The 19,012-nt window shown below is 40.6% G+C and overlaps 1 protein-coding gene across 8 annotated transcripts in view; it reads left to right on the top strand.

Moving 5' to 3' along the window:
* Window positions 1–19,012, top strand: part of MSRB3 (methionine sulfoxide reductase B3) — a 148,785-nt gene that overhangs the window by 68,695 nt on the left and 61,078 nt on the right. For all 8 annotated transcript variants that reach the window (XR_012666474.1, XR_012666473.1, XM_075124376.1 and 5 more), the window contains one exon: window positions 7,901–7,929. Coding sequence is in view for 6 of the 8 variants with exons in the window: in XM_075124376.1 (XP_074980477.1) it covers window positions 7,901–7,929 (29 nt within the window). In the remaining 2 variants the exon portion in view is untranslated. The remainder of the gene's footprint in view (window positions 1–7,900; window positions 7,930–19,012) is intronic.

The following is a 19,012-nucleotide window of genomic DNA, read 5'->3' as shown; positions in this document are numbered from 1 at the left end:
AAAAGAAAATGGTCTTAGTGAGTCGTCAAAGACACTAGTCAACATAGCCACTGTCTTGGTCTTCACAAAGTAATGAGTTATTTACCCCACAGTAAATTATAAAAATATCTTGATTTGATAGTGTAACCTTATTGGGAAAGGAAAGGGAAGAACTCTAAAACCATCATAAAATTTTAAAGGAGGTTTTCTAAATGCCAAGAAAGCTGGTTTGGAATTTTGAGCTACTTGTTGGAATTCAGTTACAGAGAAGCCTGCAGGTGGAATCAGTTGTGCTTTCATCAGCAGGAATTGTGCAGCCCCTGAATGGGCTTCCAGGTAAAAGTAAGGGGAGCAAGGACAGTGTGGACCAGAAAAAAGAGAAGAAAAGACTCTAAATTTGAATTTTTTTCCAACTCCAAAAACCTATATTGCTAGATAGTGGATTTAGTGTGTATGGGGAATTAGTGTTAGGTCAATTTTCTGTGTGGTACTCAATGTGAATTCCATCAGTGACTGAGTTTGGTTCCGAAAGAGATGAGGAATGCCTTGAATTTTCTGGTAGCATAGAGTGGTATTGCACTGGACTCTTCTAGGAAATGTACCAAATGGGAATATTTGTGCAAGAAAGGTACAGTTGAAATACAGTCGCACAGTTGGTGCTGTGACTCAGTTCACTAGCACTTGACACTAGCAAATGAACCCTTTGCCACAAGCAGGGGCGGCTCTACCTATTTTGCTGCCCCAAGCAGTCGCCGCCGAATTGCCGCAACAGCAGCCGAGCTGCCGCCAAATTGCTGCCCCGGGTCATGGACTGCTGCCCCATTCTCATTGCCACCCCAAGCAGCTGCTTGGAAAGCTGGTGCCTGGAGCCAGCCCTGGCCACAAGCCTGCGCTTTATCCAGTTTACAGGAGTCAGTGAGCAGCTGCACAGCATGCCATTCCTGGAGTTTTCACATGCCATCTATGTCTTTTGTGGCAAGTTGGAAGAACAGTTTATTCTACAAGTCCTCAATAGCGCCTTAATGAAAGAATTACACAACTCTACTGATTAGTGAACAGGCTGAGCAAATCTTATTGATGCCGGCAGCTGCTTCAGCCCCCCTATTCCCAGCCTTGATCTCTAGCATGTGAGTACTGTCTCCCTTGGATGTAGCTACAGAGCTAATGGGAAAAGGCTTGATTCACTGTTTTTGTTTGACAAGAGTGGCTTATAGGAGCTCCAGTAACTAGAGTAAATACAAATATGTAGAATTTGTAATAAGTGCATGGGTAACTTTAAATTCTTAATTTGCCAACCTCTTGGCAAACCTCATAAGTATTAGTTTAGATACCTTTAAAATGTGAGCAACAAGTATATGTATGTTTGCTAATAGACATGCAAACATCCAATTCCTGTAACATTTTCATATCTGTCTTAGGGATGGGCGAACCAGTTTAGAAAACTAACAGTAGATGTCCACTTTTCTCTGATTCCTGACGAGCCATATACCAAGACCAACTTTAACAATTGTTTTTCTGTAACTCTGGCAAACTCTACCAGGCTGGCTGCTGCCTATAAATTTCATGGATGCTAAGACATCCTCGGCTAGTCCAGGAGCAAATATAATTAGAATGTCAGCCACAATCTAGGAGAGCACTAAATCTGAGACTTCTCCCTTTGTACATTCCCTTGATGGAACATCACCAACAGTAGAGTGTTTTCTGGGGAGGATACAGGGAATTCGGGAATCGTATAGTCTGTTGGGTAGAGGAATTTGGAGAGGGTAGGACTTCCAGAATGGGAAGGATATGCCTGGAGCTGGAAGAAGGTGGTAGAAGAATGCGAAGCACCATAAAGGACAAAGTAAGAGAAGAGAGACACTCTTCCTCCTCCCTCACCCCCAATACGAGTTGATTAATATTTCAGAAGTCATCCAATCAAACTTCTGAAATTGTTTAGTTTCACCATTATCAGTCACTACTGAGGTGCAAGCCCCTATTTAAAATGTTTAAGGGTAAGGTGTAATAAATGCCAAGATTTCTATGGATACGAATGACCACATTCTGTCCTGAGTTACCCATGTGTAGTACCCATGGACTTCAGTGGGAGTTTCATGTGTGTCTGAGGGCAAAATTTAGCTTTACATGCTTAGAAATGTCAAGTTTGTATCCTGTTTCCTGTGTTTTAAAATGCATGCCATCTTGGATTGACTACACATCAGCCCTGACTGGAAGAACTAGACTCTTCAGTCAGTCCTGGTTACTCTATGTTAAGTTTAGTCATATTTACTGTATCTAGCCTGACAGATAATTGGGCACAGTGAATAGGTATTGAACTACATAACAAGCTACAGAAAATTCACATATGTTGTCTACAATAACATTAATATAAACATTGCGGGGAAATCATTCTGGAGTCACTCTGTTGACCACAGTTGAGTTAAAACTGTTCTTTTCAGTTCAGCAGTTGAACACAAACACACACAATAACATCCTACATACAGTTAGTGAAGCTGTTTCTCTTACAGGCTGAGAAGGGAAGAGATTTTTTTTTTCTTTTTTAAATACTTGGAAGGTGCTTAGATACCACAATAATGGGGTTGTATAAATCCCTTGATGGATAATTACACCAGGTATTAGTTTTCAGTCCATGATGGTTTTTTTCCTTCTTTCTTTTTGGAAACTTGTCTTGTTGGTTGGGGCTTGGTGCATAAATAGGGTTTTGTGAGCATTTTTGGTTGAGACACTGTCTATGCTTGGAAAGAGGATGAGGCTGCTGATAATACTACTTATCTTAGTATTATCTGTATTTGGGAGAAAATGGGAAGAATGATTAGAGATTTTATTTCATTCTGCCAGCAGTGATCAGGACATCAGTTTGACTACAATTTGTCAGACTGCTTGTATGCATGTTTTACATCTGTGTCTCCACGGCCATAGACAGTCTGGAGCAAAGTTTATTCACACAACCCTATGAAAAAGTAGAAAGTAATAAGTGAAGAAAGCTGGCCCATAGTTACTATTTATGTTTCCAACTCCAAACTTCCAACTTCTTGATCAACCAAAGCTCCGTTTTGAGTGGTATGAAATTGCTAATATTTCTCCAGCCAAAGCTATACCTGGTATTATTGGGGAAAGCAAAAAGATAGCCTGGTATCCATTTAAAATATGAGTCTGAGGAAAAAGTACTGACAAACTGAAAGGGGTCAATGCTCTCTCCCTCCCTCTTGTAACTATTACAAGGAAAAGAGCTGTTGTAAAGATAGGAACTAAGGAGGCTGCCGCAGATGCTATTCAAGGAGGCAGTGAGCTTTATAGTATCTGTTCCCTGTGTTCATTTAATTCCAAGTAAAACAAATCTCTCACTCAGTTGTGAAGAAGGCTAAAGAATCTGATAGAGACTCAGACAGGGAAGGACAGAGGAAGAAAAATTAGTAATGGTGCTAATGTTGAGCTGCTGCAGAAGATTAGTGGAATTCTCTATTAAAGACCTGTGGGCAATGCCCCCCCCCCGCATCCCAAAAAAACCTGCCCCACTGACAAATGGCACATCAATGCTCATATGCCAGATATTCACAGTTGTATTTGTGCCACTACTGGTCCGTCTGCAATATGTGCCACAGGCCAGTTGTTGTTACATTTCAGTTATATACTGGAAGAATATATGACAGTCAACAGCATAGAAACACTTTGAGAGAGACGAGGTAGGTGAGGTAATATCTTTTAGTGGACCAACTTCTGTTGGTGAGAGAGACTTGGTTTTGAGCTCCAGAGAGCTCTTCTTCAGAATCATTTTGTGATTCTCACTGCTCAGTTTTGTTGGGAGAGAGGCTTCAGGGTCAAAACATCAGGTTTAAATCACCTAGGTGTCCTGGAACCGCAGGTTCAGTTCCTCTCAGGGTTGATTTGCCTTTCATCTTTCCAAAGTAGATGAGGTGACTAACATGCAATTTATTGTGTTTGACCCTCAAAAGAGGCTTTCTCCACTCCCTGTGGATATTTATAGATCTGATGGCATCTTCTGTAAGAGTAAAGGGTTTGTCTGAATGTCCTTAGCTAACATTTCCCAATACTCCAGTTTCACTATTTTTTGTTTTTCTGTGTTAGTAGTTTTGTTTGCTTGCCCTGCATTCCAGCATCATGCTATATGTTTATGGATTGTAAAGCACTTTGCGATAAAAGGCACTTTTATCAATGAACAACCGGAGCCATCCCTTGGGTATGGCGAATTGGGACGACAGCTCCGGGCTTTGCGCTTTTGGGGGCCTAGCAGGCCGGTGCAATTGGCCTGCGTGGTCGGTCCAGGAAGTGATGGGTCAGTTTTGGAAGAGACGGATTAGTCACTTTGACCCCAAGCCCTGTACCACCCTAGGGATGGCCCTGTGTACAACAGTATAATCTTCTGCTCCCTGTGTGTCTGAATGCTGCTGTTACTTTCAGAACATTCCCATAGGGCAAAGGAGAAGGGAATATACAGGAGGGATAAAAGATGAAGAATGAGAATCACAAGAGTTTTAGTTAAGCAATAGACTTATTACACTCAAGGAAAAACAAACAATGGAAACAATATTAAAAGTAGTTTACAAAGTGAGTATGTGGTTCCATGTCATAAATCTTGCTTTTCAGCATACTCAGATTGGAGCAAATAACAGAACCACAAAGTCCTTCCTGCTAGTTAATGTAATTTAGAAATGTTAACGTAATAAAGTCATAGGGAATATTTTTATTTTTAATAGAACAAGTTGTCCTTGGAACTTACTTCCGGGAATTTGTTTGATACCATCTCTGTTATTGGTGTTTCCTTGTTCACAGTTTTAATGGCCATATGAACCTAGTTTCTGATATGTTAATCTGCTGTATTGCAAAGGGAGAAATATAATGACTTTGAGGTGTAAGATGAAATCCTGGTTCCATTGAAGGCATTGGAAGCTTTGCTATTGCCTTCAGTGGGACCAGCATTTTACCCCTAAATTCTAGCCGTACCTCTTTCAACCATTCGAAACAAAAACGTCTTCTTAAATATCTTCCTTCTTGACATTTGAATCCTTCCATTCCTAGAGAATTGCTTTTTCAGTCTTTCCTCGAAGTCATTGCTTAGTTTTAGTGTCAGAGACACTTCATTATTCTTGACCTTTTTTCCCTTTTTCAATTCTTCAATCGATACCATTTCTGTAATATTGTGTCCTAAATTTTGCCCAGTACTCTAAGATTTGGTCCCTGTAGCTCTCTCTACAGTGGTATAATGTTCTCTTATTAAATGATTTCTATGGCAACATCCCAGTGTTCTGTTTGCTTTCATAGCAACTGCTAGACATTAAGTTCTATTCATTTCTTACCCCAGATCGGTTTCCTGGTTTGCTGTCCTGTAATTTACGACTATTTAGAGCTTTAGTACTCATTACATTGCCCACTGACCCCTGGCAACACCCCTCCTCCCCCCACTATCTGGCTTGGTGGTTGTTGCAGCAACTCACGGTGTGTTACATTTCACATGACAAGGTGAATAATAGGTCTCCAGCCCAATCAAAAAGCTAGTCCTGTTTCCAGCTTATGACACTACATATCAAGATAGCACTGGAGTGGCCATGCTGTGTAACGTCATGCAGTAAAAGCTGTTTCACGAAAGGAAAAAAGTAAAACCTGAAGCAGCCCAATCACAAGAGAAGAACAAATACAGATGAAGTAACATGTTTATTGCCACAAAATTAACCACTGAATAGAGCTAAAGAGAGACGAGATCTATACTGTGTCTAGGTGGTGTTGATGAGAGTGAAAAGTGATTGTCTGTTTTTGATAAAAATGGTTTTGGAACGCATTTCCTCAGTCTACAAAATTTGCCCAAATTAAACTGGTGGGAAACCAGAGAACTTCAGTGAAGCTGTCCCACTATGGCCTTTTGGGATCCTGGCCCTCTTTAAGAAGAGAAGTTGCCCTGTCACCTCTATTTGGAAAATATGCCATATATGGGGCACATAGTGATTCTAGCACCTGCCAGCCATAGAAAAGCCTTGCTATTATCTTGGATCCCATATTCATATTAATTGTATTGATGCTCAGTAAGTCTAGGCGTCTGAGGTGTTCAAATAACATGGTGATGGGTATGACCAAACTGCATAAATAGATACAGTGCAACTTGGTGAGAGTATTTAAGCAAAATATACTGAATCTCTTTGTTTGGAATTGCTCTGTATTTTTTTTCTTTTGTATGAAAAGAAATTCTGTGGGAATACCCATTATAAGTCACATGCATAAATGTTTGCAAGAGCAGGCCCTTCCACGCCAGTGTAAAAAAGGAACTAAAATAGAGTGTTAACTGTGCAGCTTTTCCTATTGTGTTGATTTTGAATGTTTATGAATTACATGTTTTCTTTGTTTAATGCTTCTGTTAGCTCTTGATAAAAATGAATAAGAATGTGTTTCTGCTGTAAGTATCAGAAAATATCACTGTATTTTCTTCTCCACGCCATCCTTTGAGTGAGGTTTTCATTTAAACTGCGCAAGAGGGAGAAAATGGGGAGAAGTGGGAAGGGAAAAGGGAGGCTGGTACATTTCTAGTTTCCTTTTTGATTAACTCACCCCCTCCCTTTCTCTTGCTTTCCCCCTATACTTCCATAAACATTGTGTACGTTTGTCCAATTATCTTGAACGTAGAGGATTAACATTAATTTACACTTATAGGTTCTCACCTTACGATTATCTTGACATTGTTTTTAGACATGTCAAAGTCTGTCTATCTATATTTTGTTCCTATACTTTAGTTATTTTTCACAAAGCAAGGTTGTAACTTCCAAAGCCATCCCAGCATCCTGTCACAGATTCAAAGAGCCAAATGTTTTATTTCTCTCTTGATTAAATGCATTTCCCCAAAAAGTCTTTCTGCCAGTTAACTTCCTCTAACAGGACTCCTGCTGGTCAGTTCTTGTATCTTGCTGTGGCAGCTGTGAGCATATATACAACTGATTGAACGATATACATCTGACTGGAGCATGCCCGCTAATTGGTTTGAGAGATAGATATAGACAATGCTGTCTTATAGCTGCTTATACAGATAGACCCAGTGGTAGGGTTAATTCTGCTTGACAGCACATCAGCAGCATCTTGAGAATAATTACCCAACTTAAGTTTTCCCACAGCTGAACTGAGAGCTTCAAAGGCTTCTGAATTTACAACTATTATTAACCTATATCTGAAACATAATGTTCCCACAAGGGCTAGACTATTTCTCCTTCTTATTAAATGTACAGGTTATTAGGTTCATTTGCTATGTGCTAAGCACTTAGAAGACAATACTCCTTGTTAGAGAGTGAAAATCTGTAGTACACAACAAGGAGGATAATTGTGCATCTAGCACACATCATTATCTTTGCTAAGACATCAAAATTCATTCAACTTGTGTTTAAAGAGAACAGAACTATTTTTTTTTATTTTCCAAATGAATAAATTAAAGACACACAAATCCCTCATAAGATGTTGTCCAACTAAATACTGATCGTTGTGTACAATACGTATGATATTAATGAAATAGTATCTGGTTCAAAAATAGATTAGAAACGTTCATGAATATATGGAATCCTGTTAATGACTTTTTGAAAATTAAAATGAATTAGAACAATATGTATTTCATAACTACAAGTATGTGCTGTAATTCATAGTTATATAACTTAATCCTGTTTTTATATTTACATCCTGTGTTTGGTTTCCCTTGTGCGTTTTTTTTTTCTTTTAAAATTTCTCTTCTTTATATCTGTACATTGTGCAAATCCAATAAAAGTATTAAACATGAAAAGCAGCATTTGGAATTAAAATTGATTTGCATGCGTGAATTATTAAAACACAGAGTTATGCCTACTTCTTAAATACAGTAGTTTTTTCCTCTTGTCAACTAGTTTCCGTGATTAAAAGCAGTTCTTATAATGTAAATTCTTTTTGCTTCCCTTTGCAGGTCAGAAACAAAGTTTGACTCCAATTCAGGTATGTTCAGATTTACAATGTCATGCTGAATACACTGTATTCTTGTTATACTCATCAGACTAATTTATCAGTTTGGCTTCAATTTTAATGAGACTGAGGCAGGCCAGTCTTGAAAAGGATCTGAGTTTTCTCACCACCTAAGAATAGCATTGTTATCACTGATGCCTTTAATTCATTCTCTTCATTGGTTCATATCTTCTTTTACTTTCTTCTTTTTACCTTGAGGTGATCACCAGGAAGCCATTATTTTGCAGTAGGTTTTAACTAATCCATCTTTTAAAAAAAAAAAAATCATGATAAAAAGTAAAGCAAGCGGAGGAGAGGGAGATCTTGGTAATTATCATTACCTTTAAAAATTTTTTTTTCTTCCTCGTGGACAGAGACATTTCATGGGAATTTGAATTTTGTGCAGCCTGTATGTCAAGAAGCAGGTGATTTGTTGTGAAATTTTCATGACAGATGCATGTACACAATGCATGCCAGACCAGCCTGCAGACTTCTCTATAGTAGGTTTACCAACAGGCAATCTCTCTCAACTTACCTTTTTCGAGAATTTTAATGTGTTACAGGGAAAAAAGCGAAGGTCAGTATAACAGATTCATGTGTATCTAACAAGACAAAACACACAAAGCAGCAAACAGAACTGTTTTCTCTAAATGGGGATGGTGAAAGCAGACTGCCACTTGTTAAGCTACTTCTACCCGGGTTTTTGTTTGTTGAAGTTATAAAATAGTATGCCCTTAAATTGTAAAAGTAATTTCTTATACTGAGAGCAGCTGAAATATCTATTACTTGAAACAGTCACTCCAAAATACACATCTTAGTTAAGAAGGAAAATATTATTTTAAATAGAAAAACAATATTAATATAATTTCAGAGCAGTCTTGTAATTAAGTTAGTTACCCCATGAATTTATTTAATGCAGGATTTGAAATTATTATACTTATGAAAACTTTACAATGTTAGTGACCTAGAAGTCTCTCAGAAATGACATATTTCCTTTCTTCCCATTTATAGCAGTGATCTCAATTTGAATTGTGAGGTACCTGTACTATTTTCCCTTTTCTTTTTACACTGGACTGTATCTTTGCAGCAGCCAGTATAGGGTGTGAAATCTGAAGAGTGAAGCACTTACAAGACCCAATTCATGATTCGTATTTAATTGAGTGATATTGTTGTGGTTTTAATTAATATTGTTGTGTTTGGGGTTCCTAGTTGCAGATATGGCTCAAGGGAGGTAAATGCTCATTTTGGTGCCCATGGCTTGTAAATATGTAATGGAAGGGCAGGGTAGTTTTAAATGTTTTCTGAAGTATTTTTTGTAAAACTACTTAAAGATGGCATGGAACATAACTACCAATTGTTGCTCTTCCTTGTTGCCTAATTGGAATGAAAATGCTCGTTAAAGAATTCCCCTTTGCAATGAATATGTTTAAGGTATGAACAAGGATGCTGGCATTCTGTATGGTTTTGTTCTTTCTCTCCTGATGGGCAATATTTACCATGCTTTTTCTTTAGAGTGACTACGCTGGGAATAGAAAGAGGGTAGAGGCATAGAAAGCTTAGTGGAATACTGACGCCACCTTGTAGTCATGCCAGAGAGCTGCTTTGAACATTCGGTCAGTCACCATGCTTGGGAAATCCCCTACTTCTGGTATGAATGTGTCTTTAACATGGACAGATGTGGTAGCACCCACCTTTAACACCATGATGTATGTGCCTTCATCCTGAAATGTGGAAAGTTGGTCTGTTGCCTGTCGATCTGTCTACTTTTGAAGGGCTGCTCCTACGTGGTAATGATGATGGCTTCAACTGTTAAATTAAGGGCTACCTTCAGTTCCTTAGTGGAAGCTTGAGGGAAATATTTGTCTGCTAGTATTTTGACATCCTCTTTTTCTATTTGAAGTCCAACTGCTGTGATTTCTCAGCAAGCCATGGTCTGGAACAAGTTTGCAGGAAGGAAACATTCTTGTTTCTTCATCTCATTTTTCATATCAAAGTCCTTCCTGTTTTGTGGAGAAATGAGGAGGAGATGAGTGGTGGGATATATATAGGGCCCAACCAAATTCAGTCTATTTTGGTCAATTTCATGGTCATAGGATTTTAAAAATCATAATTTTCATGATTTCAGCTATTGGAATCTGAAATTTCAAAGTGTTGTAATTGTAGGGGTCCTCAAGGAGTTGGGGGGGGGGGGGGGGCTGGCAAGGTTACTGTAGGGGGGTTGAGGTACTGTTACCCTTTCTTCTGCGCTGCTGCTGGCAGGGCGCTGCCTTCAGAGCTGGGCAGCTGGAGGGCGGCGACTGCTGGCCGGGAGCCCAGCTCTGAAGGCAGAGCCACCACCAGCAGCAGCGCTGAAGTAAGGATGGCCTGGTACGGTATCGCCGCCCTTCCTTCTGTGCTGCTTCCTGCAGAGCTGGGCCCTCAGTCAGCAGCCGCCACTGTCCAGCTCTGAAGGCAGCAGCGCAGAAGTAAGGACGGCATGGTATGATATTGCCACCCTTACTTCTGCCCTGCTGCTGGCAGGGCGCTGACTTCAGAACTGGGCGCCCAGCCAACAGCTGCTGCTCTCCAGACACCCAGATCTGAGGGCAGCACAGAAATAAGAGTGGCAATACCATGACCCCCCTAAAATAACCTGGTGACCTTCCTGCAAATCACTTTTGGATCAGGACCCCCAATTTGAGAAACGCTGGTCTCCCCCAGTGAAATCTGTATAGATAGAGTAAAAGAACACAAAAGACTTCACGGTCTGTGGCGTGTTTTTCATGGGCACAAATTTGGTAGGGCCGTAGATACATACTTTTCTTGAATACTTTTGTTTGCATCAGGCTAATTTGGTGGCCAAGCTTCCCTTTTTCTGATTTGTCCTTAGCATCACAGACCGGGAGTGTATTTTCTTTCCTTGTCAAGCAAATAGAACGGATTGGGAGAGTCCTGACTTGCTCCCTATGCAGTCATCGTTTTGAGATGGATAAGTGTGTCTGGTTGTGTCCTTTGGACTCAACGTGAGGGACAGCTGCCTGGATTGGTAGTTGGAGCCAGAGTAAGGATGCTTATGGCTTACCCTCAGAAAAGATCCCATGCTTCCCAGCTCTGGGCACAGGGCTGACCTTTCAGGAGGAAGCCATCTTTGCTTTCTTTATAGTTAAAAATTTCCCACTGTGGCAGAGGAAGGGGAAAATAAAGTTGTTCAAATTCTGGCATTTAAACAGGCTAGAAAAACTGTAGTGCCACATCAGAAAATTATTTTTTGTGGGGTGGTGTATTGAGGAGAGATGGCCTTGCTGGTGTGTCTTTGAAGGAGGCTGAGGACAGGAGCCCTCAGCTTACAGTGCTTCTGCCCCTGGAGATAGGACATTCTTGTTTGCTGACTGACAACTCCATAATTGCCTCAAAAACCAGTTGGAGAACACTTCAGTCTCTCTGGTCACTCTATTACAGACCTAAAAGTGGCAATACTTCAACAAAAAAACTTCAGAAACAGACTCCAACGAGAGACTGCTGGATTGGAATTAATTTGCAAACTGGATACAATTAATTTAGGCTTGAATAAAGACTGGGAGTGGATGGGGCATTACACAAAGTAAAACTATTTCCCCATGTTTATCTCCCCCTACCCCCTGCTGTTCCTCAGACATTCTTGTCAACTGCTAGAAATGGCCCACCTTGATTATCACTACAAAAGGTTTCTCTCTCCCCCCCCCCGTCCCCCCTCCACCGGCTCTCCTGTTGGTAATAGCTCACCTTACCTGATCACTCTCGTTACAGTGTGTATAGTAACACCCATTGTTTCATGTTCTCTGTGTATATAAATCTCCCCAGTGTATTTTCCACTGAATGCATCTGATGAAGTGAGCTGTAGCTCACGGAAGCTTATGCTCAAATAAATTTGTGAGTCTCTAAGGTGCCACAAGTGCTCCTTTTCTTTTTATAATTGCCTCAGTGCCTTAAAGGGGAAGGAGCCATTCATAAATACTTGACTGCTGGACCTGTTTTGACTGAGAACTAGTACTGATGGTGTTGTAATGACCTATATTTACCCCTTGTAATATAAACACAATAATGGTCACGTGAGAGTTTGTGGTGAATATCTTTTGAAAGAGATTCTACCTTGTGAAATAGATAAATATACTTGTTTTGATGCCTATGATGCAAGTCAGTATGGGTAGAATTCTTTTGACTGAATAATAAAGAATCCCAGCTGTTGGAATCTGGTACTCTGTTACCCTGTGATTGCAGTAACTTTCATGTGCGTACGTTGTATGTATTTGGTGGGATGGGAAGAATGGAAACTATTCTTGAAGTGCAAAAATCTACTGTAGGGGAAGAAGGGGAAAATTTCCTTCTGTTCCTTTCCTAGCAACATGTGTGAAAATACTGAAAAATAAAGAAGACATGACTATATTTTTTTTCTGAAGCTGGCATAAAGTCTGGAATGTAGCTTTTAAAAAAAAAGTCTAATATGTTCATTGTAAATTCAGACTTTGGAAGCATTGTACAACACTGAAATATTAGGCAAACATTGTCAAAGGAAGATTAATTTGAACTTGAACATTTAATTTAAAAGTGTGCTGTAAAATTTCTGTATTGATGATTAGTATTTATCATGTAAATAGCTATAACATCTGCACAGAACACATAGTTTTCATCCTCGTGACTAAAAAATTTGTCTGAAACTTTTTTGTGTGCTAATTTTGTATCTTTATCAAAGGCAAAATTTTGCCTCCAAGAACATGAAATTAGCTTCATGCCGTAAATGTTCTCATGTGACAAAATGACTGTGGTTTACTTTTATATCATGGTATTATGGATTTAAATAATATTTAAATAATTTTAATACAATAGATTTTTTGCTTTAATATATATAAGAAATACTTTAAAAATGTAGTATTTGTCTTCCTGTTCTCTCAAAATTGCCATTCATCATAGTAACCCATGAAAAACAAAGCTGAGAATATGTCCTTGGCATTTGGTATGGTATCATTTAGATGATTATGATAATTAATTAATAATAAATTGTATAGAGGTCCCATTGTGCTAGGTGATTGTTCCAAAATGCCACCTGAATTTCCAACCAATGTGACCATTCTCTTGTAGATCAATATCATCCTGTTGGCAGTAAATTAGATCTGATTAATGTTGTGTAGACTTGTAGCGGTATATCTGACACAGAAGGATTTTAAATTAAGGGAAATGTCAATCTTAGTAATAAAATAATAATACTTAGTATTTATATAACATTCTTAATCTGTAGATCTCAAAGCAGATAGCTAAGTATCATTATCCCCATTTTACTAGTGGGGAACCAGAGTTACAGAGAGGTGGAGTAAGTTGCCAGTGTTACACAGTGTGAGAACCACAGAGTCAGAATAAATCTCAAGTCTCCTTACTCCCTGTTTGTGGCCTTATCTGTTGAACTGTGCTACAGTTTATAAACGGTGTAGCTGACAAGTAGCCACATCACTGTGAAGTCAGATTTGTTCTGATCAAGAGAAAAACGTCACTTTATGTTGGCAGATACTTACAGATGGCCTAGACTGTGTAGAGAGTTGTATGATTATTATGGTAGTGCTCAGATGTCCTGATCATGCCCAGCGACCCATTGCACAGGTGCAGCACAAACATAAAAGTAGTCTCTCTCCCCAAGAGCTTACAAATTGTCTAGCGTGCTACACTTAAGGAAATGCCACAATAGAACTGGGAATTTCATTTTTCCTGATCAACTGGCCAATCCATAACCACTTCATTCTGCTTGTGGGGTTTTTACCCACCTGGTTCTCCTTTGTCACTGAGCAGAAAGTAGGCCACCCCCCTGGATAAGAACTCCTGGGTCATTGTGAGACCAGCTGAACTGAGTGGGAGTAAAAGGCAGAAGTGCGTTCATGTGTTTGAAGGAGGGGCCAATCCTTTCTTCACTTAGGGCATCAGGCATCATTGCTTTACAATGAGTCTCTTGCATATAAATTGGATTGTGAGTCTGTCATGAACAGGTGATTTAACAGAAAAGAGAGACAGGCATGCATGTCTGGTGGTATATGGGGAGAGTTTTAATGTGCTGTATAGAATGGATTGTAAAATATAAGAATTGTGTACACGGCCCTTTTTCACTCTGTATGATGTGTATATTTCAGGTGATCATTGCACACACTTTGTTGGTAATAGTAAAGTACCCAAAAAACAACCTTTAGTTTGATGGTATCACCGAAGAGAACTTCTCTTGTAGAACCTTCAGCTACCGCTTAGTTTTTCCTCTGGTTGTTTTTCTGTCAATTTTTTTTTTTCCCCCATCAGGAAACCTGCCTCTCCTCCATATGTTCTCCTGGAACTGCAACTCAGAGTTCAAGTGTTGCATTAGCAGGAACTTCCCTAATTTAACTACAGAAGAGGCAGAAGTGCTGGTGCAAAATGCCAGTGAGCACTTCCCTCTTTTGTTCACGTAACCCTTCTGCCGTGTGTCATTGGCAGCAACGAGGGCTGGGTTCAAATATTAAAACTAACCAGCACCACCTACTGGAGCCCCCACCCAGAAACCTGAGGAAAATGCTAAAGCTTCTCTGGACACCCTTAGCAGGCAATACGTCCCTGCTTACAAGCAAGGCGTTTGTATATAAATCAAGGATTTAAGGGGACACCGCATTAACTTGGGAAAACGCAGCTACAACATATATAAGAACTAATAATAAAGTAAAACACCCACTCTGTGGTATCTCTGGCAGTAGTCCTTTAACTGGGTAGAGACATCCCCAGAGTCTGAGAGTGCATTCAGGCAGGCCTGTCTCGAGCTTCTAGGGGGAGTGCTGCCTGGTCTGCCTTGAATCTCCAACACCTAACACATTTATGGCGATTTCAGCTTTACAGGAGGCCTTCAGTGGAGTTCACTCAGGGATGCTGCCGCCTTCTGCAGCTTCACCAAAGAGCCACCTCTGTGTCTTGCCACAAACCCATCTCTGTGCCTGTTGACTCTCACTGCGGAGTCACCTCTGTGTCATCTCTCTGCAAAGTCTTCAGTGTGGAATATTGCATGTAGGACCATAGAGCAGAATCCCTGACACAACGTAGGAGCACCTTACCCCTCCTTCTTTCTCTGTTCATTCCCACCACCCTACCAGTTCAGAGTTTGTGAACAGTTCTGTTCATTCTTCAAAGTGTCACTGGAGGATTTCTGGGTAAAAAGTTTATGCAAATGAACTATCTCTGTAGCCATACTCCCCCTTGTTCACCAGGAGATGGTGGCAGAGAGGGCTTTCCTTATGGAACTTCTGTCTGGTCTGGAGTCCTGAGTAAACAACTTCAGAAACAGCTTTTGGACAGTCTTTCCCCTGTTCACCAACTTCTGAATTTATGTTGTAGAAACCACGGTAGGTTCAGACCACAGGGCTTATGTTCAGGGACGGAGCTTTGAAAGAAAACTTTACAAAATTTAGAAGATGCAGTTTGTCACTGCTCAGCGATACTGTTTGTAAGACACAGATTATAGTGATGGTGAAAGTAGTGGGAAATGGGGAAAAAGGAAGGAATTAAAAAAAATGTGTATAACTTCATTTGTACTCCAGTAATATAATGTCAAGTAAATATTTTCCTCACTCAGACCAGAGAATGGAATGTGGAAACCTTGTAAAATAAGAGAGGTGCAAATACTGTGCCTCTGAAACAGATATTTGCAGCAGTTGAATACACAAATGCATGCAAGGATGCACACTGTGTTGCATTTAATTTTGTTGCATTTGCTTATGCAAGTTAACCTGACTTGATATGATGTTTGTTCCTCTAAAAATGAAAGTGCTTCTCTTGAGCAAGTGTAACATCCCCAGAGACCGTTTCTCTCCTGTCTCACTCCTTTATTTATTTCTGTTTAGAAATGCAAAATATACAGTGCCTTTGTTTATCTGTCACTCCCTTGACAGTTATTTTGAAAAACAATCCCATTAAAGTCTGCAGCTAACCTACAAGAGTCACCAGCAAAACTCATCCCCCAACTAAAGCATGTCCCAAGCAAAAACTAAACATCAGTCTTCATTGGACCTTCCCTCCCCCAAAAGCCTAAAATTCAAATGTGGACTAAACAATCAAACATTTTATCAATACCTACTAAAAAATTTTAGGAGTGTTTAATAGATTTAGACCTCATTTAAAGACAGGAAAGGGATCCTCTGGAGGGTATAGTAAACTCAGATTAATATCTACAATATGCTGAGGAATGCTCACGAACTGGGACAAAACATTTTGACATGTCTAATTCATAAAGGAATGAAGAGCTAAATAGTGCCCTGACTTGTGATAACTATAAAATTGAGCAGCAGCCTGTTCTATTTTCTCTTTGCTACATAGGAGTAGAAAAGTTGGTCAGATTGTTCACCATACATCGCAGTATCTGGACTTATGGTGGCTTGTCTACATTACAAAATTAAGTTGACTTTATCTAATTCGACCTCGAGCCTCCAAATTAACTCTGTTGTGCGAGGCCACGCCATGCTCATTGTCTCGATGGCGTATGTCCTCACTAGCAGCTTCTGCATCGATGCTCAAAGTGGTGCATCGTGGGTAGCTATCTCAAAGTGCAGCTTGCTGCAGTGTGTTTTGGGAAGTTTGTGCAATGCCTCAAAACATTGTCACAGGGAAGAATGGGCACATTGCGTTGGCATCCCATGACGCATTGCCCTCCCTCCCTCATATCAATGGCAAATAACCCAGTGGTTTTTGCGCCTTAAAACTGCCATGCGTATGCCATAACCCCAGAAGCATGGAGCCTGTTCAGTTGTGCACTCTTGTGAGCATCTCAAACACCTCGTGCCTTCTCCTGCAGTATTTCCAGAGCTGAAGTAGGGCTCGTTGCGTGGAACATAGCCATGTCATGCAAGCAGCCCTGCTGCAAGCCACTGAAAAAAACAATTCACAGTTGTTGCTGGCAGTCACAGAGCAGCTGCACTCTGTTGAGTGCCGTTTCTGGTCCTGTGAAACAAGCACTGACTGGTGGGACCGCATCGTTTTGCAGGTATGGGATGATGAGCAGTGGATGCAGAACTTTCGAATGAGGAAGGCCACCTTCCAGGAACTTTGTACAGAGCTTTCCCCTGCCGTGCAGTTCAGCAACACAAAAATGAGAGCTGCTCTGACAATGGAGAAGCAACTGGTGATCACTATTTGGAAGCTTGCAATGCCAAACAGTTACCGGTCAGTGGGGAATCAATTCAGAGTAGGTAAATCAACCGCGGGAGCTGCTGTGCTCCAAGTGTGCAGGGCCATTAATCGACTTCGACTACGAAGGGTAGTGAATCTGGGAAATGTGTGGGACATAGCGGATGAGGTTCCCTAATTGTGGTGGGGCGATAGATGGCATACATATCCCCATTTTGGCACTAGACCACCCTGCCAAAGAGTACATAAACCTTGGAAGTAGGATCTAGGGTACAGCAGCCTTGAACGGATTTGTGACCTTATTGCAATTATCTACACCAATATGGAGTGATCTTTTTTGTATTTTATCAAAGGTGGATAAATAATACTACTCTGGATCAGTGTTCCCTCTAATTTTCCCACTTGTGAGGAATGAATTTTGTTATGTGCACCAATATGGAGGTGATGTGTGACGAATCACCTCCATATTAGTGCACATAACAAAATTAATGGGGGGTGAGGGGTTCGGCATGTGGGAGGGGGCTCAGGGCTAGGGCAGAGGGTTGGTGTGGGGGGTGGGCTGGGTTGAGGGCTCCGGCTGTGGTTGCAGGCTCTGGGGTGGGGCCAGGGATGAGGGGCTCAGGGCTGGGGCAGAGTGTTGGGGTGGGGGGCTGAGGGCTCTGGCTGGGGTGTGCAGACTCTGGGGTGTGGCCAGGGATGAGGAGTTTGGGGTGCAGCAGGCTGCCCCAGGGCTGGGGCCAGAGGACTCTCCCAGCTGTCCCTTCGCTGGCAGCAGCGAGCTCCGCGGGAGGGGCCATGCTCTCCTCCCACCAGGAGCATCGAGGTACAGGGGAGGGGCCCGTGGCAGCCCTGCATGCCCCAACTAACTTGCTCCCATCCCCTAGGCCCTGCCCACCCTCTACCTCTCTCCTCTCCAGGGTGCTGCTGTGCGGCCATTTATAGCCTGCTGTGTGACCACGCAATTTAGAGGGAATTTAGCTCTGGATTATATCCTTAAAGCCTCAAGCCATTCCCTTCTTTCTGCCCATCTCATGTGTTTAGTAACCTAACTCCAAGGTTACCAAGGAACTCACCATCTCAATGAACTAGAAAACACACTGGATTAGCCACTTTTGTTCCAAGCAATTAGAAAGCACTGTGTTGTGGCATTTAAAAAATCTGTGTGTGTTAAAGGGCTTTGCCCGAGGAACTAAAAATTTAATGTCAGCAAGGATTATTTATTTTCTTTCTCTTCCACTTATTTTAGCAATCACTCCTCCTTTTACAAATCTCCTGTCTTGCTCAGAGACAGTAGCTTTCAGATATACTTAAGTTACTGTTGTAATGGAAATATTTCAAGAAAAAGCTTTTCCAATTTAATAGTATTAATATAAGCAAATCTGCCAACTGTATCTGGAAGAATAATTTGTACTGTTCTAGCTAATTATTAGAGGCCCCCTTCTTTCCTTTTATTTACTTTTTTTAATATTTGTGTTCATTTTACACAGTTAAAAAAGGTTGACATTAGAAACAGTTTGGTAGGTCAATGTTGGTTTAGAAGAGGTGAACTAAATCCACATAAAAAGAATGAGGAGTACTTGTGGCACCTTCGAGACTAACAAATTTATTTAAGCATAAGCTTTCATGGGCTAAAACCCACTTCATCGGATGCATGCAGTGGAAAATGCAGCAGGAAGATTATATATTTTTCAAACCTTTTTCTCCTGCTAATAGCTCACCTTAATTGATCACTCTCTTTATAGTGTGTATGGCAACACCCATTTTTTCATGTTCTCTGTGTGTGTGTGTGTGTGTGTGTGTATATATATATATATATATATATATATATATATATATATATATATATATATATATATATATATATAATATCTATCTTCCTGCTGTATTTTCCACTGCATGCATCTGATGAAGTGGGTTTTAGCCCACGAAAGCTTATGCTCAAATA

The sequence above is a fragment of the Caretta caretta genome, chromosome 1, assembly GCF_965140235.1.
Source record: "Caretta caretta isolate rCarCar2 chromosome 1, rCarCar1.hap1, whole genome shotgun sequence".
Lineage (NCBI taxonomy): Eukaryota > Metazoa > Chordata > Testudines > Cheloniidae > Caretta > Caretta caretta.
Note: the sequence above shows the minus strand (reverse complement) of the source record. Positions and strands in the feature narration are given on the sequence as shown.